The sequence below is a fragment of the Engystomops pustulosus genome, chromosome 4, assembly GCF_040894005.1.
Source record: "Engystomops pustulosus chromosome 4, aEngPut4.maternal, whole genome shotgun sequence".
In the NCBI taxonomy this organism is placed as follows: Eukaryota; Metazoa; Chordata; class Amphibia; order Anura; family Leptodactylidae; genus Engystomops; species Engystomops pustulosus.
The window spans coordinates 179,713,300-179,739,609 of record NC_092414.1 but is presented as its reverse complement, the minus strand read 5'-3'; the positions used below and the strand labels follow the sequence as shown (position 1 = coordinate 179,739,609).

The 26,310-nt window shown below is 42.4% G+C and overlaps 1 protein-coding gene across 1 annotated transcript in view; it reads left to right on the top strand.

The window, feature by feature from the left end:
- The window catches only part of ADRA1A (adrenoceptor alpha 1A), a 73,032-nt gene that overhangs the window by 32,428 nt on the left and 14,294 nt on the right, over nt 1-26,310 (top strand). The window contains exon 2 of the mRNA XM_072148800.1: nt 19,325-20,915. Coding sequence (XP_072004901.1) covers nt 20,018-20,915 — 898 coding nt within the window. The 5' untranslated portion in view covers nt 19,325-20,017. The remainder of the gene's footprint in view (nt 1-19,324; nt 20,916-26,310) is intronic.

The window sequence follows — 26,310 nt, the reverse complement described above, 5'->3', positions numbered from 1 at the left end:
AACCTGAAGAGGAACGACAATGCCGACAGCTACTTCTTAACAGCCGCCCCCGACGCACCGCTATCAAACATGTTCAACATAAAACAAAACAACACCTCCGACCTACTGCCCCCCATGCCCTCCGTTTCGCACACATCTGAAAATTCAAACCAGGCCCTCCATACCTTCTGATAAGCCGCCCACGTCGACGGCTCCAAAGACTTCCTTACCCACTGCAAGAATCTCACCACACCAGGTCCCACAAGTGCCCTGGACATGGCAAAGGGTCCTTCGATGCCCCCGGAGCCAACTCCCGAAACCTGTCCAACTGTAAACGAGATAGGGCATCAGCAATGTTGTTTTCAACCCCCGGGATATGCACCGCCCTAAACATCCCGTTCCACCCCAAACACTGCAGCACCAGACGCTCAAGTAAAACCACCACGGGCGGTGAGAACGCTGTATGCCTGTTTATGACCTCCACCACCGCCATATTGTCACAATGAAAAACAACACATTTGCTAGCGAGCCGCCGACCCCAAAGCTCCACCGCCACCACTATTGGGAACAGTTCCAGCAGACACAAGTTGGCCGTGAGACCCTTCTCCACCCACCTAGCTGGCCAAGAGCCCACGCTCCAATCACCCTGACAATAAGCCTCATACCCAATCGCACCTGCTGCGTCCGTAAACAAGTGCAAGGCTTCGTTTGACACCGGCTTGCTCATCCAAAGGGTTCTCCCATTATAATTCAACAAAAAACTGTCCCACACTCTCAGGTCATCTCTAAGTTCCTTTTTCAAGCGGATCAAAAACTCCGGGCGCTGCACCCACGCCGTCGCTTGCGCAAGTGCCCCATGGGCATGATTCGACAAGCAAAATTGAGCTTCCCCAACAACGACTGCAACTGCCTTAAAGAAATTTTTTTTTTTACAAGCGCCTCTTGAACCGCCATCCTCAAGCCATTCAACTTGTCCTCCGGCAGCCTGCATTCCATCGCCACCGAGTCAATTTCAATCCCTAGAAAGCATAATTCCGTCGTCGGACCCTCCGTCTTGTCTCTAGCCAGCGGTACCCCAAACTTAGAAAACACATCCATTAATGTCTGTAGTAAAATCCCACAGCCCCAACCGTCCCGTGGCCCCACACACAAAAAGTCATCCAAATAGTGGATAACACCTTTTTGCCCTGACTCCGTTCTAACGACCCACTCCATAAACGTACTAAACGCCTCAAAGTAGGCGCAAGAAATGGAGCAGCCCATTGGAAGGCACCCGTCAACATAGAAATGATTATCAAAGAAACATCCTAGCAGGTGCATTGATTCAGGATGCACTGGCAGACGGCGGAATGCGGTTTCTATGTCCGCCTTTGCCATCAATGCCCCTTTTCCTGCATCCCGAACCAATGCCACCGCCGCATCAAAGGAGGTGTATGACACCGCTGTTAGTGCCGGGTCGATGTCATCATTTACCGACAAACCAGGTGGGTACGATAAATGATGAATGAGGCAAAACTTTCCCGCCTCTTTCTTCGGCACCACCCCAAGCGGAGACACCCATAACCCTTCCACCGGCGCCTCTACAAATGGGCCTAACATTCTCCCCAAGCTCACTTCTTTGTTAATCTTTTCCCGCACCACCTAAAGGGTATTGGGCCACGGACTTTAAATTTTTAACCAACCCAACCTGCCCCCCTTCTTTAAAAGGTATCCTAAAACCTTCCTTAAAACCATCCTCAAGCAACCCCGCTTTTTCTTTATTTGGGTACATCCTTAGCCACGGAATCATTTCGCTCACCCGCACCGGAGTCGCCCCCTTTCTGAACCCCGCTGCTCGCACGCTGCTGCCCTCCTTTTCCCCGCTTGAAACACTTAACCAAGGGGTGGTTTGTTCCCCCACACCCTGAGCATTCATGTCGAAACGAGCAGGATGTGCCCCACGAGAATGCGCCCTCATTAAACTTCCAGCAGACCCCTTTTTTAAAGGTACCCGACGAGCCTCCCCCTTTTGCCCCTTCAGGCCCGGCCTGAAAGGACGTCCCACTGGACCCCCCACCACCCCCGAACGGGTTTCTGACTGGTGTCCTAGGGGCATTCATGATACTCATCCACAGGGCTATATCCCGTTGGTCCCACTCCAACGACGGCTGTACTTCCAACCTCTGCCTAAATTGTTCATCATATTGCAGCCATGCCGTACCCCCATAGGTCTTGTACGCATCCCAAATAGTGTCCAAATACCCAAATAGCCCCGAGCAGCACTCCGGGTTCTTTTCACCAATCACGCTCCCCATAATCGCAAAGGCATGCAACCAATTCCCAAAATTGCATGGAATTAGCCGATACCTTCTACGTTCCTCATCCTCCTCCTTCCTATGCTCCTTACCTTTTTCCCACTTTTCAATGCTAAACCAGTTCAGCGGTAACAACGTGAAAATATCTAAGTTCTCCCGCTTCCAGATTTTTTCTTTCACCTCCTGCTTTAGATGGCCCCCCAACGGCCCATTAAAACAAATGTACAAACGACCCTTTGCCCCATCCGATACCGGCAAAGATTTTGACGCCCCCTCTTTCTCAGTTTGCACACTAACCTCAGCAACTAAACTCTGCCCCGCCGGCCCAGCAGTTACCGGCACTACCTGTGCCCCGGCCACAGCCCCCCCCCCCCCAGACACCGGCAGGTCCTGACGCTCCCTCCAAGCCCCCGCCGGCCTACCCAACTGTGACCCCAGTGGCGACTCCACTGATGTCAATAACCTTCTAAAACCTTGGAATAAATCCCCAACCGCTCCCAAATATATATTGCTTGTGTTGGCCTGCCCCGTAGGTACCAATGCCCTGTCCCAAGTGCCTCTTAGTTCAGTGCGTGTAATATGTGTCGCTTGCGCTGTAGAACCCCCACCTGCTTGCAGCAAGCTGCCGCCAAGCGGCGCCGGCGCAGATCCAGATTCCCACGCTGACTGTCCCGCCACTGCAGCTCCAGCCGCAGCATCTCTTCCCGCTCCATCTCCTGGCGTTGCCAAGCCCACGGCCCGCCGCAGAACTCCCATCACTGCTCCATCCGAGCCACCTCTCTCCTGCAAAGGAAAAAACACAGACAAAACACCCTGATACATATCAACATTCCCCTCTGGTGGTGCTGCAGATACCACCTGTATCCCCTGTCACTGTTGGGCCTCCCAGAAATCTGCTGAGGCCCCACAGCGGCCCTAATCCCGCCCTCACTAATACCCTGTGGCTGCACCACCACACCTGCACTCCCAGGGGTGACAGCAGTGCCCAGAGTCACCCCCGCTGTCACATCCGAAATAGAGGCCGCTGGCCTGACCTCGCGCTGCCCCACCGCTGGCCTCCAGGGTGCCCCCGCATCCCCTGGGGGAACCCGCAGTTGCACCACTTGCCCCTCATACTGACCTGGAGCAGCCGCCCAACCTGGCTGCCCCGCGCTCGCCGGCTGCCCATCCGTCTCTCCCCTGGTGGGGCCGGCCTCGCCCGCCTGCCCCACCGCTGAAGTGCCCGCAGCCTCCCTCTGCCGCCTGGCTGCCCCCCGCTGTATGTCGCTACTCACCGCTGGCCTGGTGGTAGCGCTGCGCTGGATCCCCTGGTCCGGACTCTCCTCGTCCGCGTCACTTCCAGCCGCCGCGCCGAGGCCACACCTCCATTTCCGGTCCCCATCGCGCCGTTTTCCAGAACTTCCGGTCGCCATCTTTGCGGCCCCTCGAGCCGCCGCCATATTGGACACGCTGCCCCGGACCGTCATCCCACCTCGTCTGCCGTCTCCGGACACCGCCGACACCGACCTGGCTCTTTTCCTCTGCCCCGCGACTCCTCTGGAACCACTTGCAGGAACCCCGGTAAGGCTTCTCCTCGGCATAGCCCTAGGCGGTGATGGCGATGGGCTCAATCGTGCCGGCGGCCTCCTGGCCCTCGCCGGCCTATCCGCTGGGCTCTGTGCACGATCACCCGATCCCCAGGCCGCCATCTGGTCTTCCACCCATTCAGGGCCCCGCGCCTCCGCTTCTTCTCGCATCCTTGCCAAAAACGCCGCCATTCTATCTTCCACTCTTACAGCCCACAAAACCGATTCCAATCACCCGTCTCGGATTCTGCGCCCACACCGCCGACAAAATTTTTTCTGGCCAGAATGAGGCTTGCCCTTCCTGCCAGCCCTTATAAGCCCTACTAACTCCTCCCCCCATTTTAAAACCCCCTATCACCTCACACTGCATTTCCTCCCCCCAATAAGCTCAACCCAAGTTTATAGCCCCTTCCCAGTCCAGCCAGTCATGCCCGCTCTCTGCCCACCTGCATCAGGCTCCGTGCTCACAGAACTTGGGAACTTCATCCAAAGCCCCATCATTGATCTGATACATCTTCTCAGCTCCATATATCTTCTTCTGCTCCATAACATTCTAAAACAGATCAAATTTAAATAACTGGCGTCGAAAACAAAGCAAAGCAAGTCGACCAGATTAAGTTGAGGTCAATAACAGAGGGTCCATCAGGAAGAGAGCAAAGGATAATGCAGGTGGGGAGGCAAGGTCAGGACCATACAAAGTAGGTGACTTTCTTCAGGAGAATACAATACATATAGATTGAGTCAATCGGCAAACTCAAGGTCAGGGACACTTTATTGTTTAGACTCCAGATGATTGTCCTGCTATAGAGATGTGTTACAGTGTGTCAAGTAAGCAAAATGTCTTTTACAATAAATTTGGATTTATATAAAGACAAATTTTGAAAAATCCAAAACATAACAAATTTGTATCATTAACAAGTCATGCAGAAAAGAAGCTGAGATGTTACTAAAATAAATAAATTCCAGAAAATTCCACCACAACCACCCAATAAAAATAATTAATAGATATGCAGCAATATAAGCCGAAAGAAACTGCGTCACAGAGGAATTATCCGACTATAAGGAGAAAATAAACTAATTCAATTCGGATCACATGTGGTACAGTTCACTGTCGACTGATTATGCTTTTTAAGCTTTGTTCTGTCAAGACTGAATACAAATACACGTCAATATTAAAAGTGAACATGTCAGGATACTTCTGTGGCCCGGTCTGAGCAGGATATGTTAGAAGGAAAGAAACTGAGCTCTATGATTTATAGGTTTATATAGTTTGGAAAAGGATTTGTGAGCAAATAGGAGATACAGTCCTGATTACCCCACCCATAGACTGTGATTGATAGGGGGAGTCCTGATTACTCCACCCACACAGATTGATTAACAGCGAGAGTACTGATAACTCCTCCCACAAACAGTTACTGACAGTGAGAGTCCTGATTACTCTACCCTCACACAGAGATTGACAGTGAGAGTCTTGATAACTGCACTAACACATAGTGATTAGTAGTGAGAGTCCTGATTACTCCTCCCAAACACACTTACTGACAGTGAGAGTCCTGATTACTCCGCCCACACACAGTGATTGATAGTGAGTCTTGATAACTGCGCCCACACACAGTGATTGACAGTGAGAGTCCTGATTACCCCTTCCACACACAGTGATTGACAGTGAGAGTCCTGATTACCCCTCCCACACACAGTGATTGACAGTGAGAGTCCTGATTACCCCTCCCACACACAGTGATTGACAGTGAGAGTCCTGATTACCCCTCCCACACACAGTGATTGACAGTGAGAGTCCTGATTACCCCTCCCACACACAGTGATTGACAGTGAGAGTCCTGATTACCCCTCCCACACACAGTGATTGACAGTGAGAGTCCTGATTACCCCTCCCACACACAGTGATTGACAGTGAGAGTCCTGAATACCCCTCCCACACACAGTGATTGACAGTGAGGGTCATGATTACCCAGAAAGACTGTTTAGATTCAATATCTAGAGGTACGGTAACTAGTTCTAGAATACAGTTGTGGAATAGCCATAGCAGAAAGAGTTTATGGCTATAACAAATGTTTTTTCTTCGAAAAATATAACATCAGCATTAATGTAGATAGTTTAATGTTGATCAAGTTTTGTTATCTGGTTTCTAGGAAATTTCTCACGGAATTTGGGTGACATATATATTTCTAAGGTTTTGAACAATTGAAACAACTGCATTTTATTTCCATTATTATGACATAAAGTATTTTTAATACATTGCAATAAATGTTCACTAACATTATTGTACTGGAAATCGGCCTATATAGACCTGTGAATGGAGTCTTCAGTATCAGGCTGATTGTATTCACGCCTCATGTTTTATTCTACTCGTACAGGGATAATGTCATGCCTGGAAGCCAGACACAGACAGTAATACAGTATGATGTAATATTAACTTATACAGAATGAACAAAATTTCAATCAGCAGAATACTACATAGTGTATTCTAAGAGCTTTCATGGTAATAGGATTTCCTGGTATAAGTTCTGTTTTACTAAATAAATACAAAAAGGCAATAATTTTCTCAGAGGAAAATGATAGGTCATAACTTAGTGTCACGCATGTATCTTAAAGGAAATCTTCCATCAAAATCCATCATGATAAATCCAGGCACCATGACTGTGGTAATCTTCTTATATTTGTTTTTTCATTGCCTCGTCCTTCTAAAATCAACTGAGCCCATCAAAGGCTGTTACACTGTCTTAACCCCCCCCCCCCCACACACACACACACACACACTCCCTCCGCACTTCACCCTCCCTCTTCTTGCTGTTGGAGGAAGAAGTGCTAATGCTAACAGTCTCTACTGGAGCCCCTCTGTGCTCTGTCTTGACATGTTTTTACACTGTCTCCAACTCACCCCTGCTCCCTCTGCACTTCCCCCTCTCACTGTGCAGCAAAAAGAGGAAGGAACGAAGTCCTGATGGAGCAGGGAAAGGGTGAGATGGTGTAATGACCTTTGAAGAAATAGCATAGCGGGGCTCAGGTTAGGGTCGGCTCCAGGTCTCACAAGGTCCCTGGGCGACAGAGCCCCAGTAGGCCCCTATGCAGTGATCTCACATGGTGGCAAATTCTGAAGCTAAAACTCCTGTTCCCTAAATATTCCCTAGTTTATTATCCCAAACAGCCCCAACATGGTTATTTTATATAAATCCCCCCTCACCCTATGGATCCAGTGGGGCTCATTAACTAAGGGTCGTGCTGCTCACTTTCATTGGACTTAACACAGTTTTTGGGGATTACATGGCTTGGACAGGTATTTAGCAAGTGCTGTGCGCCGGGATTGTGTTGTACGCGATCGGATTGTGGTGCAGCTGCGCTAGCTTTCATGTGACAGAAATCGGGGGAGTAGCATCGGACAATCCGACTGATTCGGACTGTGCGCAGAATTTAACTTTCAAAATGTGTCGCAAGACAATGCATTTACATGAAGAAGAAGGTGGGGAAGCGTCACATGACGGATATCAGGGGCACGATCTTAGTGAATCATGGCACGAAGCATTATACACGGACAATACACTTTCGGTGAACTTGAGCAGCAGGGTAAGTAACTGTGCCCCAATATGTGGGCCCCCCAACAGCTCTGGGCCCCGGCACTTGCTTGCCCAAGTATGCCCAGTGCTGGTGCCGACCCTGGTGATAAACAGCTCTCCCATCACAGAGAATGCTGTCAATCACCCTGTTTGATGACGTGGTAAGCAGGACTCCCACTGTCTCTCCTAGGAGTCCTGTTCCCAATCCTATAAGTGAGTAGCACTTCTGCCTTGCAGCACTGGGGTCCTGGGCTCGAATCCCACCCAGGTCAACATCTGCAAAAGAGTTTGTATGCTCTCTCCGTGTTTGCGTGGGTTTACTCCGGGTACTCTGGTTTCCTCTCACACTCCAAAACATACTATTAGGTTGTTTAGATTGTGAGCCCCATGGAGACAGGGACCAATTTGACAATCTCTGTGCAGCGCTGCGTAATCTGTGTGCGCTATATAAATAAAGAATTATTATTATTATTATAAATTGTAAAATGATATTACAGAATTTAGATATAACTTAGGTTACATTCACACTAACATATGGAGGACGTATATACGGCCGATATACGTCCTCCATAGACGGCAATGGGCGCCCTACAGGAGCGGTACAGTGCAGCATGCGTGCGGCACCGTACTGCTCCGTACCTGGGAAAAAGATAGGACCTGTCCTATCTTTACCCGTAGTACGGCGCCGTGCGCCATTACTTCCTATGGAGAGGGGCGGGAGTGAGCTGCGCTCACCTCCTCCTCCTCTCCCCGTGCACTGCCATTGCCCGGTACGGTACGGGCGGGCAACGGCAGTGTGAATATAGCCTTAGGGTTACCAAAACCCCATCTTTATAGTAATGTGAAACGCCTCCAGTATTTTAACTCAAAGTATTACATAAAATGGGAACAGGGCTGCACTCTAGAATCCCACATCTTTCTGGTGAAATGAACTCGTATTGTGTGTAATGGCTTGACCTGTTCGGTCACATCTACCCTGTTAGTGTTTTCCTTAAGGAGAAGAGTCTGTTACTGTCTGTATTTCTCAGCACTGGGACATATGTAGTCACTTGTGTTTATAGTGTGACATCGCCGGGTGAAGGAAAGCTATGAGAGAAAGTATTATGGCCCCGGCGTATGGTCTACATCTACAGACTGGAAAGTAAGACTGGCTGACATGTAACACTGAGCAGGTACAAGGTAGCAGTCATGTCTTCTCCGTGCACCGGTTCATGGCGCCTCTTTGTACGGCATTTTATCACTATTAAAGTGTCAGGGATAATGGTGACATTAAAGCACTTTGCAGTTCGCTCATTTCTGCTGCTTAACATTACATCTGTTTTCCTGCTATAAACCATCACCGGGGTGTTGTTCATGCAGCGGTTTATCATCTATTTTCCTCCTCACAAGTGCTGCGGCTCCTGTTCAGCCATAACCCATCATTTCATATTCTTCTGTCTGGAGAACAGAGTCACAGCTATAAATGATGCTGATCTCCCCTCCCAGCAGGTGACAGCACATCTATAAGGATTTCTGCTCCATGGTCTGAAAACATTTGCCTTCCGGAACAATTCTTTACTTATTTTTGTAAAAGTGGTGCCTGCTGTATTTTACAAGATCTTATAGTTTCTGCTCTGTGATCTTTTTAATGTGGTTCCCCAATATAGGAGTTAGGGCACAAGAAGAGTTTCAGTTAGAGTGCAGTGCTATAGTTAGTGCAGTGCTATAGTGCAGTGCTGTAGTTAGTGCAGTGCTATAGTTAGTGTAGTACTATAATTAGTGCAGTGCTACAGTGTAGTACTATAGTTAGTGTGTTATTATAGTTAGTGCTGTGCTATAGTTAGTGCAGTGCTACAGTGCAGTGCTATAGTTAGTGCCGTGCTATAGTGCAATGCTATAGTTAGTACAGTGCTACAGTGTAGTAGTATAGTTAGTGCAGTGCTACAGTGTAGTAGTATAGTTAGTGCAGTACTATTGTTAGTGCAGTGGTACGTTCAGTGCTATAGTTAGTGTAGTGCTATAGTGTATGCTATAAAGCACTGCTGTAGTTAGTGCAGTACTATAGTTAGTGTAGTACTATAATTAGTGCAGTTCTATAATTAGTGCAGTGCTACAGTGTAGTACTATAGTTAGTGCAGTGCTATAGTTAGTGCAGTGCTACAGTGCAGTGCTATAGTTAGTGCCGTGCTATAGTGCAATGCTATAGTTAGTACAGTGCTACAGTGTAGTAGTATAGTTAGTGCAGTGCTACAGTGTAGTAGTATAGTTAGTGCAGTACTATTGTTAGTGCAGTGGTACGTTCAGTGCTATAGTTAGTGTAGTGCTATAGTGTATGCTATAAAGCACTGCTGTAGTTAGTGCAGTACTATAGTTAGTGTAGTACTATAATTAGTGCAGTTCTATAATTAGTGCAGTGCTACAGTGTAGTACTATAGTTAGTGCAGTGCTATAGTTAGTGCAGTGCTACAGTGCAGTGCTATAGTTAGTGCCGTGCTATAGTGCAATGCTATAGTTAGTACAGTGCTACAGTGTAGTAGTATAGTTAGTGCAGTGCTACAGTGTAGTAGTATAGTTAGTGCAGTACTATTGTTAGTGCAGTGGTACGCTCAGTGCTATAGTTAGTGTAGTGCTATAGTGTATGCTATAAAGCAGTGCTGTAGTTAGTGCAGTGCTATAGTTGGTGTAGTACTATAATTAGTGCAGTGCTACAGTGTAGTACTATAGTTAGTGCAGTGCTATAGTTAGTGCAGTGCTACAGTGCAGTGCTATAGTTAGTGCTGTGCTATAGTGCAATGCTATAGTTAGTACAGTGCTACAGTGTAGTAGTATAGTTAGTGCAGTACTATTGTTAGTGCAGTGGTACGTTCAGTGCTATAGTTAGTGTAGTGCTATAGTGTATGCTATAAAGCAGTGCTGTAGTTATTACAGTGCTATAATTAGAAACCAATAAGTTCCAAAAAACTCAAGTTTACAAGAATATACCTCAGTAAACCACTTCTCAACAGTACTACCGGTATGTACTGTTAACTTGGATGCTTCTATAGTACTGTTAGTCAACAGTACTACATACAAACTGATATTACTACAGTGATATCAATACTGGTACACTTTTCAGAATGTTTTACAGGGGTAATTAACAGTGCCCACAGAGTGCCCTAAATAGCTAGTGCCAACACAGGGCTCCAAATAAACCATATAAGCATCAGAGTTTCACACCATATCCAAATTCTCATACAGAACTGCCTGTTGCTAGGATAGTGATTGCCTGTTTTGTGTTCTATAAAACAAGCAATCCAATCTATTGTCATCATATGGTAGACTAATATGTTTTTCAGCAAGACAATATTCATACTGTATCACCATGTCATTTTGAGTAGTAGCTTATGCGCACAATTTTTTCCCATCACCCCGGGCCCCCACTGACCTTTATTTAATGTGCTACAATCGCTAGTGGCCTTAGCCATATTTGTGCCCAGTGAAAAAAAAAAAATATTTACAAGAAAATAGTAAATTCATATTTCATCTTTTGCGCCGTACTAAATGGATCATTACTTCAGCCGTAGGAAACGGTTATATAAAGTTATAGAACCTATTTATCTCTCTAAAGAATCAAAGTTCAAACAGGATTTGGTAAATCACATTTTTTTGGTTGTATTTCCAGTATACAGGCAGTCCCCTACTTAAAAACACCCGACTTACAGACGACCCCTAGTTACAGACGGACCTCAGAACTTACTGTGCTTCAGCCCCAGGCTACAATAAACAGCTATAACAGTTATCAAATGTGTCTGTAATTAAGATGTAATGTTAATCCTGGTTCTTATGACAACCCAACATTTTTAAAATCCAATAGTCATGCAGACCCCAAAAATTTTGCCTGGAGCTACAATTATAAAGTATACAGTTCCAACTTACATACAAATTCAACTTAAGAACAAACCTACAGACCCTATCTTGTACATAACCCGGGGACTGCCTGTATATTTAATTTCCAGAGTAAATTTAATATTGAGTGCTGTGCGCGTGGCCTGCCAGGACTGCAGGTGAAAGTAATCCAAAGTAACAAGTGGTCGCGGCACTTCTTAAAAAGCAATGTATTCTTTATTTCTTCATTTTAAAATTGCAGAGGACATGGCGGAGGTTTTGCCTACGCATTTCGAGCGTTAGGTGCTCTTAGTCATGGCATAAATTTTGTATAACACAGTAACAATTTAAAACATTCAGACTTAATATATCATGGACAAATGACAGCGGAATTGTGGATTTTCTCATTTCGTTGGATGTGAGTTGTAGGTCCCCATTCAGACTGAATTGACTATGGACAAATGATGGCGTGCTTGGCTTTTTCTTCTGATAAATACATATGAATTGAGATGAACAGTTCAGGATTTGACTTTGTTGCTTGCGTATATGAAGAAATTTATATCTTTATTTCGTTACCATATACGTGTGATGTTGTTTGATATTAGAATTAGTCTGTTGTATACGGAGATGAGCTATGTTGGGTGTTTTCCCTTCTGGCGAATCACCGTTTCAACAGCACACACCCTCGATACAGGGATTGACTGCTGCTTGTTTTAAATTGTTACTGTGTTATACAAAATTTATGCCATGACTAAGAGCACCTAACGCTCGAATATATATATGAAATATCTATTGCTTTCAATGGACTTTTGATGCTTTCTGTCATTATTATTAGAGATGAGCGAGTATACTCGTCCGAGTATACTGCTCGGTCGAGTATTAGTATACTCCGAACCTATCGGGAGACACGCGCGCACACCTGCAATGTGAAGAATAGAATTAAAACATTAAAAACAGTGAACACAGGAGCATTTAAGTGCAGAACACATTGAAAGAACACTATTCTTCACATTCCAGATGTTCGTGCACATCTCCTAACTTAGCGGGAGACACGCGCGAACACCTGCAAAGTGAAGAATAGTGTTATTTCAATGTGTTCTTACAAGTAAAACATCTGCAAACATCTGGAATTTTTTTTTTTTGCACTGTTCTTTTACTGTTCAGTTTTATTAAAAAAATGCTCGGGTCTCCCATTGACTTCAATGGGGCTCGTTATTCGAGACGAGCACTCGAGCATCTGGAAAAGTTCGTCTCGAATAACGAGCACCCGAGCATTTTAGTGCTCGCTCATCTCTAATTATTATCCATTTACACCGTGTTCATTTGGCTGGCTTCCATTATTATCATATTAGTGAAAAATTTAAATAAAAAGATTTATGGGTTAACAAAAGGAGATAAGATTATTTTATTTAAAATAATTCTGTGTTTCAGAGGACCAGAAGAGGTTATATACCAATTTCATTATATAGCAACATCAGTTCGGACAGAATAGATTTGGACGTGAATCTGATCTTATGAAAAATTCACTGAAGCTTCATCAAAGTGTATACTGAATGATTCACTCATCTCTGTATGGACAAGCTCCGGCTCATTCATGTCTATTCAATGAGAAGAAAGGGCTAAAGTGTTGCCAGGCAGCTTCTCATGTTAAAGCTGACCTTACCTGACCCTTTTTTTCCTTGAACACTGCCATCAGGTAGGGTCAGGACAGTTAATGCACATAAGGTCATTGGATTTTTGGTTTCAGGTTCGGTCATCTAATGTGTATGAGAGAATATCATCAGGTGTAGCATGATCCAGGATGAGACTTAGGGAAAATTAAGTTAAACTTAGAGACCCTTATTTTTCAACCTAAGCCCCCAATGAAGACCGGTCCTGGTATAGATCAGAGCCTGGTAGAATTTGTTGGGTTGATAGTTTTCCTATAACTTAGTGTTTCGGTGAAGCCACATGACATTTGGATTCATTAGAACAATGTTGTTCATATGTTCAGCCGAGATTTACAAGGGAACAAATATTTACTTACTTTATATTGTACTCCGGCAGATTTCCTAATTGCCGCTGTCAAACTGCCTGCCGTAGAGTTCATGATTAATAAGCAAATAATAGACAAAATCGTTCAGCTTCATTTAACTTGTTAAGTCTGTCAGGTCGTCTTTAGCTAATAGACTTTATATTTATCCCACAGCAGAATTACACAACTTCTTAAGGAACTCCTATTCTTTTTTAAAGCTAGAGGTAGTAATGGTAGCCTCAATCACGTGGTAACTATTAGTAGTAGCCTTCAGGTACCAGAATAAGTCACTTTTTTTTTATCACAGATGAGCTGCCACACATCTCCAAATTGGTGAGATAACAGAAGTATGAAGCTATCAGTGCTTTGTAGTGATTCAGACATAGAAATAGAGGTCCAAGTTACATCCACAACAAACACTTTTTTCATGTGTGTTTTTCAGTCCTATCTGCCGGTGATATTAGATTAATTGGAACCTCTCCCGAGCTGCACCAATTCTCTGGAATTCCCTTCCCCAGACTCTCAGTCTAATACCCACCCTCCAAACGTGCTCTTAAAACCCATCTCTTTAGGCAGCCTATCACACTCACTAACTGCATGAAACATCAACTCTCTCTTTACTAATCCATCCTATGTCCTCCTTGAGTCGGTTATCCAGCAAACACCAGGTATATATAGTACAAAGTTCCAGGCTTCTCTGCAGTCACTTTCACCTTATACTTTGTATATAAGATGTGACTGATGACTGGTTCAAGCAGCAACATTTTTATTTATTAAATTATTTTATTCTGTTCCCTTATAAATAATAGCTGGACCATTATACTAGCTCTTATACCACTTGTGTTACCCCTTCATCCTCATAAACTGTTAGCTCTTGTCACCCCCTCATCCTCATAGACTGTAAGCTCTTGTGTCACCCCCTCATCCTCATAGACTGTAAGCTCTTGTGTCACCCCTCATCCTCATAGACTGTAAGCTCTTGTGATCAGGGCCCTCACTCCAATTGTTCCATACAACTGTTTGTACTCTGTAATATCTTATATATTTATATATGTCCCCTATGATTTGTAAAGCATTACAGAATTTGATGACGCCATATAAAGATTATTATCATTATTATTATTAAAACTTTAGAGACAAATGTCTCCATTGGTTTCAGGTTTGATGTTGTAGATGTTGTAGATGCTGTGATTGTCTTATAATGAGTCATGTACATTGACCAAATATACAATCGTCTGAATGAGGCCAACGAGGGCTTTTGATTATAGCGTAGACTATGTTATGGGTAAACACAGTGAAAGCGTTACTGCTCCCTAACCTAGAAAATGTTAAAAATCCAGTGGTGGCAGGGACTAAAAAAATAATTTGGCTGGAGTTACACTTAATAAATATACCTGTTGTGACTTACTTACAAATTCAACATAAGAGCAAATCTATAGGAGGAGATTTATCAGAAGTGTCAGAGAACAAACTGTTCTAGTTGCTCATAGCAAATAAAAGCTCAGATTTCATTTTATAAATTGCAGTGAAAAAGTGAAAGCTGAGCTCTGATTAGTTGCCATTGAAACTAGAACATTTTTGCTTTCAGACACTTCTGATAAATCACATCCATAGAATCTTTCTTATAAGTCACCGGGGAGACTGCCTATATTTAGAAATTCAGAAATGATTGGCTCATCTCTGGACAACACCTTTAAAGGGTCCCCTGGGAGTGGCTGGAAAGGAGCAGTTTCCCCCCACCCTTGGTAAACCACTCCTCCATGTGTCCTTTTCAAATATATGAAAACACCCATCGCTTTCTTAGCAACGCCCCCTGCTCCTCTACAGCCAATCCCGAGTGAGGGGAGTTATCCATTTATTTGAAAAGGTCCACTCCCAGGGGACGAGTGCCTAGTCACACAACAAGGTACAATATAACATATCTTTTTTTCTGTAAAACCTATTTTTAATACAAAAACACTTTGGCAGTGTATGTACTATGCTCTGTGGGGACTAGGGGAGTGCTAAAAATGGGTCTCCTGGTGACAGGTTCCCTTTAAATACGATAGGACTTGCCATCCCTCCTTGCTATAGACCTATATATGCCAGGATATCTGATGTTTGATATTGTATTTTAGTTATGCCACCCCGGGACACAGCATTGTTCCACAAAGTTTTTAGATCCACCATATAAAAGATTTAAAAAAAACGGGTGCACCAGAAGAAACAGACCTGCCCAATTGTAGGGAAATAGGAAAGCTGTGTATGGAAACCCTATAAAGTATCTGGTGCAGGGCTTGGTTTTTATATTTGTGGAGGTTTTGCAAATCCCACACGTTCACCATTGAACCATTGCTTCAAGATAAATAGTAAATTTAGAAAGAAAACATTCAAAGCACATTTGGTAAGCATTAAGTAACAAAAGCCAGGGGAACGTCTTCACCTCTCTTTGACCTCTTCACTAGGAGGATTCCTTCCATACAGCAATGCGAAAATAATTGGTTTTCCAAAAAGTTATTTGTGTGACATAACATTATATTTTGACAAACTTAAGAGAACCTACATAGAGAACATGGCACACACCAAACTGGTTTTCTTTAATTTTTTTATTTTTAGCATTTTCAACGTATAATTCACACAGTGGAGCCTTCACCGTAGAAATTGAACAAAAGTTATATAATTCTATACACCGTAGAAATTGAACAAAAGTTATATAATTCTATACAGATCAGAGGTAATATACGACGTTTCGGTCATCACGACCTTTGTCAAGCATGATCTGGCAATGTCTGCAGTAGTAGGTAGGAGAGTGGTGAGGCAGCCTCACCACTCTCCTACCTACTACTGCAGACATTGCCAGATCATGCTTGACAAAGGTCGTGATGACCGAAACGTCGTATATTACCTCTGATCTGTATAGAATTATATAACTTTTGTTCAATTTCTACGGTGAAGGCTCCACTGTGTGAATTATACGTTGAAAACGCTAAAAATAAAAAAATTAAAGAAAACCAGTTTGGTGTGTGCCATGTTCTCTATGTGGATTATGGATGGACTGAGAATCCTACATTGAGCACCACCCATACATGGTGTGCGGTCACTACTGTTTCTACGTGTCAAACTTAAGAGAACCAGGCATGCAAATTAACCCTCCCAAAATAAAGAACTCATTAAAATTCATGACCTTAAAGCATTGCCCTTATCCCTGAATGGTTCCTTTCCATGTCTACAATGTTACAAAAATCAGTTTATAAACTTTTATGCAACTCACCTAATGTGAGTCCTGCATATTAAAATTTACTTGCATTGCCCTGCCTCCTTGTTCTTGATTGACAGGTCTAAGTGTATTGTGCTGTATGGAACATTGAGAGAGAGCTCTGCTACATAATTGGGCACTTCATGTCATGTACCTGGATGACATCACCTAAGGTCCATTTGCAACATATACCCCATGTATGTATTTGATCACATGAAATCACAGCAGCCTTCACGGAGGATGGGGAGAAGTAGAATTCCATGGAGCATGGGTAGGAGTAGAAGTCCATGGAGGCATGCTTTGGTTTCATGTGATCAGATACATACTGAACATGGGGTAGACATTGCAACCTTATGAAGTAGTTTATGCAAACCATGTCACATGACTTCAAGTGTACAATGATGTAACAGAGTTTTCTCTCAATGTTCCATACAGAATAATATCATAGAATTTATCTATTTATGTCAATCAGAAACGAGGAGGCAGGACAATGCAAGTACATTTTAATATGCAGGAGTTGCATATAAGTTTACAAACTTTATTTTGGGTGGGTAAGTTTGGATTACATCTTTTTAAGTTGAGTCAATATCATAGTATTTGTCATTGCCCTGGCATTATATCATATTGTATATCTATGTAGGATACAGAAATACAGGGGAAATACAAGGCAATGTCACTATAAATATAAAATTCAATTTTGGAATAGTATAGCTCCACTGCACTTAAAAGTTGGATGGGTAAATTTATGGGGTTATTTTACTACTGACATTGACAAAATATGTTATCTTGGCAGAACAGAGGCAATATGCCATGACCAATGATCAGAAAGTTTTGGAGGGAAAATTAGATCACAATATCACATTCATTATAGTGGGCACTAAAGCAGGGACAAACAAATGGGCAGGGTGGTATACACACATGGATATTGTTGTAGGTACCCTGTGAGAGGTACTTTAAGTAATGTGTCAGGTACTGTTAGGGGCATTCTGTGGGCATGGTGGCAGGTAGAGTATAACAGGCTACAAGCTCTAATATAAAACTACTGTGTATTACTATACATTATGAAGATTCTCATAGGCAGTTTTATTAGAGAGCATGCATTAGTATGAGTTATAGTGAGGCCCCTGCATTTTCTAATTAGTATTATAGACCTCAATTCTGAAAACATTGACAATGTTAACATAAATATTTTAGGGTGCGTTAAAGGAGTTGTGTCCGGACAGTTACGGTATGTGCAAAAGTTGAAAACAACCTCTCCCTGTACTGCTCCAACTTTATTTGGTTCACATGTAATATAGAGCATGCAACACAATTCTGTCAGACACTGCATGATAAATCTGTCACATGGTCCAACTGTGCACAGGACACCCCTTTATATGCAGAATTTTGTGTTACATCAGGTATAGTGCAGCCGCGACATAAATGTGTCATGGACACTTTATAGATACATGTGCAAGCAGTTTGCACTTAAATGAAATGTGCAAAGTATAACAGAAAACTGGTGCAGGAGCTTTAATAAGTGTGGGCCTTTGTCTAATTTTAAAAGAATGTATTTACAAATTGTTTATAATTGCCTTTGTTGGCAATGACAGAAGTCAAATGTAAGTCTTTACAAGCTTGGCGTTACATGTTGGCCCATTACTCCATGCAGATCTCCTCTACAGAAGTGATGTTTTGGGCTGTTGCTCGTCAACACAGAATTTAATAATTATAATAATTCTTTATTTATATAGCGAAAACAGATTATGCAACGCTGCACAGAACTATCCAAATCAGCCCCTGTCCCCATGGGGCTCACAATCCAATCAACCTACTAGTATGTTTTTGGAGGAAACAAGAGGACCCGGAGGAAACCCAAGCAAAGATGTATAGAACAAACAAACTCTTTGCAGATGTTGACCAGGATGGAACTTGAACCCAGGACCCCAGTGCTGCAAGGCTGTTGTGCTACCTACTTGGCCACCATGATGCCCGACTCCCTCCAAAGGTTTTCTATGGGGTTGAGATCTGGAGACTGCCTAGCCACCACAGGACCTTGAAATGCTTCTTACGAAGCCGCTCCTTCATTGCCCTGGTGATGTGCTTGGGATCATTGTCATGCTGAAAGACCTAACCACGTTTCATCTTCAATACCCTTGCTGATGGAAGGAGGCTTGCACCCAAAATCTCATGATGCATGGCCCCATTTATTTTTTCATGTGCACGGATCAGTCGTCTTGGTTCCTTTGCTGGGAAACAGCCCCTCGTCATGATGTTGCAACCCCCCACATGATTCACAGTTGGTATGGTGTTCTTTAGATGCAACTCAGCATTCACTTTCCTCCAAACATGACGAGTTGTGTTTCTACCAAACAGTTCTACTTTGGTTTCATCTGACTATATAACATTCTCCCAATATTCTTCTGGAACATCCAAATGGTTTTGCACAATTGGTGACTGACTAAATACTTTTTTCCCCACTGTGTAAGCTTGAAAAAAAACCTGCAATAGGCCAGGGGTGTCATGTTTTCAGGGAAACAGAGTAGTTGTGCCAGAACAAATCCTATTAAAAAAAACTAGGCATCCATTCTGACTTCAGTTTCCCTCTGGCATTTCTCCCACGTGTAAAAAAATGTCCTTAGTAATGCTTCAACTGTAGTATTTCCCAACATACACTTTAGATGGAAGGCTCTGATGCATTGAATTAAAAAATTGTATAGTGTATATATCATCCATAAATTGCTCTGTAAAATGTATACAGCTTACTTAGACATATTACCATGATGGGATATAGAAAATACAAAAACTTTGGCCAAATTGACACTTTTTTTTTTACGTTTCAGGTAAATACACAACTGGATTAACATGAGAAGAACATATTGTCCTAACCATCGGTTTTTACTTCTTTGGTTAGAAGATTGTTGTGACACTTCTACATCAACATCTCTCAAAGTCGTGTTCGAGGATTGGAGTACATTACAATGTATCTATGACCTTAAGGACCGCCCGTCTAGAGATCCATCTAAGTTATCGGATAACAGTGCGCTGTGTCAAACTTTTATAGTGGATAACTCAAAACGGACTATAGTAATATCTTGTATAAACCACAGAGGAGCACGCATAGCAGATGATCTTCTCAATGGTTTACAGCCAAAGACAGCAACAACAAACACGTAAACCTAAGGACGTTTTTGTAAAATAAGTTAAAATCAGCCAAAAGTACTAGAAACATTCAATTCTTTGTAAAAATAATGTCCATTGAGATAGCCCCACATCTGTAAGTCATCTCACTAAGGGGGAAGTGTCCAAAGAGAACATTACAAACAAAAAGTGAGAGTTGCCATCTCCACATCAATCATAATTAACAGGAATGTAAACTCGGAGTTGGCTGGATTCCACATTTTACACACTAATCAGTGCCTGGTTGTACATCTTGGCCAAAATAATATTTTTAGAGCTTTTGCTTATAAAAAAGGCTTCTTCTGTCGAAACATTGAGGATAGATTTTCTGTGAACAGACTTGACTTACCTTGATCATGGTCTTATTTAATCAGAATAACTCAGTAGAGTCCATCCCTCTCTGCTTAAACTGTACCCACCACCCACTAGCAAACAATATTTCTAAGTCAATCATCATCGGCGTCATCTTTGGAATATTCATTACTTTTGGAGTACTTGGAAATATTTTGGTCATCCTTTCGGTGGCATGTCATCGGCATCTACAGTCTGTGACCCACTATTTCATTGTGAACCTTGCTGTTGCGGACCTTCTTTTAATGTCCATGGTGCTTCCTTTCTCTGCCACTTTTGAAATCCAAGGATATTGGCTCTTTGGCCGCATCTTCTGTAATATATGGGCAGCTGTTGATGTTCTTTGCTGCACAGCCTCCATTATGAGCCTATGCGTCATATCCATAGACCGCTACATTGGAGTTAGCTACCCACTGAGATACCCTAGTATCATGACTGAAAAACGAGGTATTCTAGCTCTACTTTGTATATGGGTTTTGTCTCTTGTAATTTCAATTGGACCTTTATTCGGTTGGAAAGAACCAGCACCAGAAGATGAAACAATCTGTGAAATCACAGAGGAGCCAGGCTATGTTCTCTTCTCAGCTTTCGGATCCTTCTACCTTCCACTCACCATCATCCTTGTCATGTATTTCAGGGTCTACATTGTGGCTAAAAGGGAGAGTAAAGTTTTAAACTGTGGGATGAAATATGATAAATCAGACTCTGAAGAGGTGACTTTGAGGATTCATCGGAAGAGCACACCAGATAGTATCAATTCAAATTCCAGCGCAAAGCATAAGACTCACTTCTCAGTGCGGCTACTCAAGTTTTCCAGGGAAAAGAAAGCAGCAAAGACTTTGGGAATCGTAGTAGGATGTTTTGTTCTCTGCTGGCTGCCATTTTTTTTGGCAATGCCTATAGGTAAGATACCATAAGACTGAAAATCAGTATTTTATTCAGTAGAATGTTGTTTTTTAAGCAAGTAAGGCTCAGGTCCTTCAATACTCATCTCCTAAAATGAATTGTGCACAGTGACACGATAAAGCAAACCTTCTGTTATAATTTATTACTAGGGCCCACAAAGTTTCAATTATGTAGTCTGTGTGTAATGGAGTGTTACATCAATACAAGGTTTCTATTAATTTTGGGCATTTACCGTTTTAATGAACACAAGACCTTTACAACTGCAAACAGATGGTGTGCGTAGGAGTGGATCCTTGCTGCCATGCCTAATGCCTGCTCCAAACAGCTGATCTGTATCTGGGTGTTGGTTAATGAACCCACACCTGATTAGGATAGGTCATCAACAGTTTTGGCCTTGAAATGGGTAACTATTAAGTTCCGGAATTATAGAGGTTTAGAAAACTAGCTTTTTCAATACAGTAACTTCTTCTCCAATAAAAGAGGGGGGGGGGACTTGTTCTCTCCCTTGTTCAGGACCCTTGAGGTTAGAATGGCTTTAAAGGAGAAAGTTCTTTAGGTTTAAATAAACCAAGACACGTAGAAGAATATTTCTATCCACATTCATTAAAGGATCTACTGTAATTCATCCACCAATGTTTTAGCAAGCGTTTGGCAACGGAAGGTCCTTACCTTAATTGGATCATTAGCATATAATCTGAGGAATGATATAACATTCATAAAAAGTCTTGGCATTATCACTTTTGGAACGAGTCACCAGAATCAAAACAAGTATAATGAGCAGAGGTGACAGGAAAATATACCAGCTCCATTCTCTTTTAGCCCTTTGAGTTCTCTGTTCATCGTTTAAGGCTTTTTTGGATAAGAACAAAGTTTCTGATGTCAGTAAAATCATCTAAAATGTTATTATGATTGTCAGAGAGGTCTTGGTCGTTTTTCTGGCCGTGTTTGCTTTAGTAAATAATTGTATTCCCCATAAGATAATAAGTTTTTAATATTTTATCTTTGATCTCAACATTACTTTAATCCTGCTAGAAGTTTGTGAATAAAAATTACCCGGTGTCTCTAGATCCTCTGATAGCATCCAGTGCATGCTGACCTTTCCAAGCTCCCTTTATCCATACATTTCTATGGAAAAAAGACGAACAGTGCGGAGAAAATTTAATGGGGAATTTAAGGATGTTCTAAAAGTCAGGACAATTAAAGGACATCTACCATTACTGATAGTAGATGTGTCCTAATAAGAAGGTTTTTTTTATTATTATAACTCTATATGCCACAATCGCAAAAATATAAAAGTTATGCAAATTACCCTGGGGCACTCAGGTTACGTCACATGAGCGCTTCAGGAAGTCTCATATTTTAATTTATGCACTCCCCGCATAGCGCTAGCGGTCCCCGCCCGTCATCTATGTATGCTCTGAGGGGGTGCCAGTTCTACGGGGGGAGTGCATGAATTAAAATATGAGGCTCCCAGAGATGCTCGGGTGATATCGGCATATAGAGTTATGATAAAAGACCTGAGGAACTCAGGAACTTCTTATTAGGACACATCTACCATCAATAACTGAAATAAATAAACACTAACTTTTCAATAAAAGTTCTTTTTAATCCACTTACCATTATCTCTCCTTTCCTCTTGATCTGCTTTGCATTCTGAAATTTCCTCTGAATACCATCTTGCCAAGAGGATAGACAAAAGCACAAAGAGGCGTCAGATTACATAGACGTCCATGCCGAGGGGAGGAATACAGTGTCTCCACTCAACATCTGAAAGTACTGAGCAAACTCACTCACAGGCTTTGAATAGGGGAAATTAAATATGAAAATTTGTCTTTCATGATGGTAAAGAGATAGAGCCTTAAAGACATCTACCATCAGATTAACTCATGGTAGCCTGCTATAACTCTCTTGCTCGTAATTGGCTGTGCAAGGAGAGTATCAATGCACATGCGCTGAGCGACGTCTGAGAGATTGATGGGCAGGACCAGACTACAGTGAACAGAGTGGGGGCGTAAATAAATCAGCAGCCGGCCTTTAAAGTTCTACTTTACCCATCGGTACATATGCACTGGCCCCTAAAGGCCAATGCATTTTGCCTTCGAACAGTCATAGTTATAGTTTGGAGTTAAAATGCGTTGGTATTTAGGGGCCAATGTATATGCACATGGCTATTTGATTGATTGATGGATAAATTAAGAAGAATTTTAAAAGCATTTCTGTGTGCTGGAAAAAAAAACTCATTGTTGAATATACATGGCTCCAGTTTAGGGCAAATTTCCGTGCATTGGAATTAATGTGTAGAGATGGGTGAGTTGAACGCCACATATGTGTTACCACTACCCTGCCAGCCTGACCCTAATGAGTGATTAATTAGTCTTCCTGTCTCATTGCTATATGGTATTTCTCAATGAATGATCGCACCTTTGTTTTTAATTATGTCGCTAATAGTCCATTACACAGCCTTGTTAATTAAGTTCAAGTTTTGTATTAATTGGGGAGAATTTACCAGCTCCATCTGTCTTCTGAAGAAAGGGCCCACGAAATCGTGACACGTGTTCACTCTCTGCACTGCACCTTTATTTGCTAAGGTGCGGGACTCGATCTTCCCTCTGTAAGGGTGTAAGTATATAAGGTTTAAGCCCCTTGGAAAAATCGTGGTTCGGTCACCTTCACATATGCATGGACGTCACAGGTTAAGTTGCACTTTATTGTATTGTATGTTTTGGGAGACCTCAAATGCCTGAAAACAGTGGGGGAGTCTTAGCTTTTTTTTAGCGATTTATCATAGTGGCTTAGACTGCTTCATAAATCTGGCACATGAGGCGTTAACGCCTGTATTAGATTTATTAGATTTGTAAATCACAATTTGTTTCCAACTAATTCCAACGTTTTTTCTATGCAACTGGAATGAATTTATGCCTAAATTTACACGTTTTTGAAAAGTCAATGTGGGAAATTTATCAGAAGTCAGTAGTAATCACCAGCAGTAGTTTGGTAAATGTCGAGGAAAATAAGGCACAAATAGCCCCTTGTGATATATCTTTACACATGACGTCAATGCAATGATAAATCCCTCCCTGTGTGTCCTCGCAGTGGTGAGCACATGAGAACTGCCCCTAAATCTCTAGTAGTAAGGTATAATAAGTACAAGCCTGGCTACTGGTAGTAATTCCCATGTGTTTACAGCCACAAAGAAACAAAGGTTATTATGTGTTAAAGATACCTACATTGTTCTCTTCTTTACCACCCAAAAATGGAGTTGCTGCCAGAAGAAATAGCAGCTGAGAGATAGCATCTTATAGCTATGTATAGTATATGGCAACTTACAAAAAGAAGCTCCGCTCTTTCCATGGTAGATCATGGCAGCTTAGATACATCAGTCTATAATATGGTGTACAAGTGATTCCACTCCGGTCACATCTGGTGACATCTATGGCTCTCTAAGGTGTCATCTACATTACTGTGCCAGGTACAACTTGTGGTATTTCTGTAGCTGCGCCTCCTCCCTGAGGTGACGTGTTGATGTAATTACATTCTGACATATCACCGGGCAGAGCGCCAGTTCTAGTGAAGGTGCCCCAGTGTGTTGTCTTATAAACACGTAAACTGAGGACACTTCTCTATAATGATTTACGTATATTTCCGGGCCGTCACTGCTGAGCTGAGGCAGTGTTCTCCTTACATTAGGCTGAGACGTTGTGAATTACCTCAGAACATGAGAATTAGGTTGTTGTGCAGTGCGGGATCTGCTGTGAGGACATCTCTCTGGAGTTCTTCTTATTAATAGTGAAGTCAGGAAAGGTTTGCTACTATATCATATAAAAGACTCCGAGGGCCATTGACAAAGAGAAGATAAGCAGCATTGCCTTTAATCGCTGTTCTACACCTTTTTAGTAAGTTATAGAAATTTAGCAGTACAGGCAGTCCCCGAGTTACGTACAGGATAGGATCTGTAGGTTTGTTCTTAAGTTGAATTTGTATGTAAAACTGTATATTTTATAATTGTAATGTCGGACAAAAACCTTTTAGGTCTCTGTGACAATTGGATTTTTAAAATGTTGTGTTGTCATAAGAAGCAAGATTAACAATAAAGCTTCATTACAGACACATTTCATAACCGTTATAGCTTTTTACAGTAGCTTAAGGCTAAAGTTAAAGGGGTATTCCAGGAATATGAAAGTCTCACACAAAAACCCATGATGATATAAATAAATGAATACAACAATACTCAATGTCATTAGGCACAAAACAGAGCTTAAATAATTTGATTTTATGATTTACAAAAATTATGGCCTCTCTAAAGTAGGTGGAGTTATCACTAAGATGGCCGCCACTGGAAACTACAAGTTCCATGATCCTTTAGTTCTCAGTAACTCCTCCTCCCTCTTATGCTCTGCTCGCGGTGATGATGTAACAGACTGTGCTGCTCTGTTACCATAGTAATGATGTGTAACTGCCATCAACAGAACACTGACCATACTGGATGCACTGCAACCAACCGACAACAGCCAAACGTAGTAGTGATCACATGACCTGCCCAGGCAGGTGCAAAACATGTGATGTGGACATGTGACCAGCAGCCATCTTCTGTCCTGCAACGGACCGCGTGGAGGAAATTAACGGACTGATTAAAGGGGCAGTAGCATTTTAATTCTCCGTTACAGTCTATGTCATCAGCATTTTCTGCTAAGGGGAGCAAAATTTTAAATAACAACTAATTACACATTAGCTTATATTTTGAGTGCCCATTTGTATATGAATTATGCTGATTCCTGGAATACCCCATTAAGTAAATTACCAAAATCCGGAGGTCCGTTTGTAACTAGGGTTCATCTGTACGTCGAGTGTTCTTAAGTAGGAGACCGTATTACATTGTTTGTAATAGTTTTTTTAATTTTTGACTTTTTGGGTGCAATTTTGTGATTGCACCAGGGTCTTAATAAGTTAGTCCGTGGGTGTGTCTGTTTCAGTTTTCCTAAATGTATCTTTCCAAGACCAATGTTTTCTGTGTTTTGTGATTTTTTTTTTTTAGAACAAATTAGAGACTTTTTAGGTGCAAGAAGAAGTACATAAAGTTCCATAAAAGCACTCAAAAAGTCGCACAAAAATGTAAAAAAACATGCAAAAACAGAGACAGGAAAAAAAAAGTATCACAAAGGCAAAGTTTGAAAGATACCGCTAAAGTATATGCCGATTTCAGCCAACTTTAAAAAGTTTGCAAAGGAACACAAATGATACATGTGTCCCTATTAATTCATATGGCCTCGACCCTGGACATATCAACATTATGGGGCTTATTTACTAAGGGTCGCGGATCGCACTTTCTTCGGACTGTTCGCCGGTTTTGGGATTTGCTCGGCTTTGACAAGTATTTAAAAGGGGTTTGCGCTGG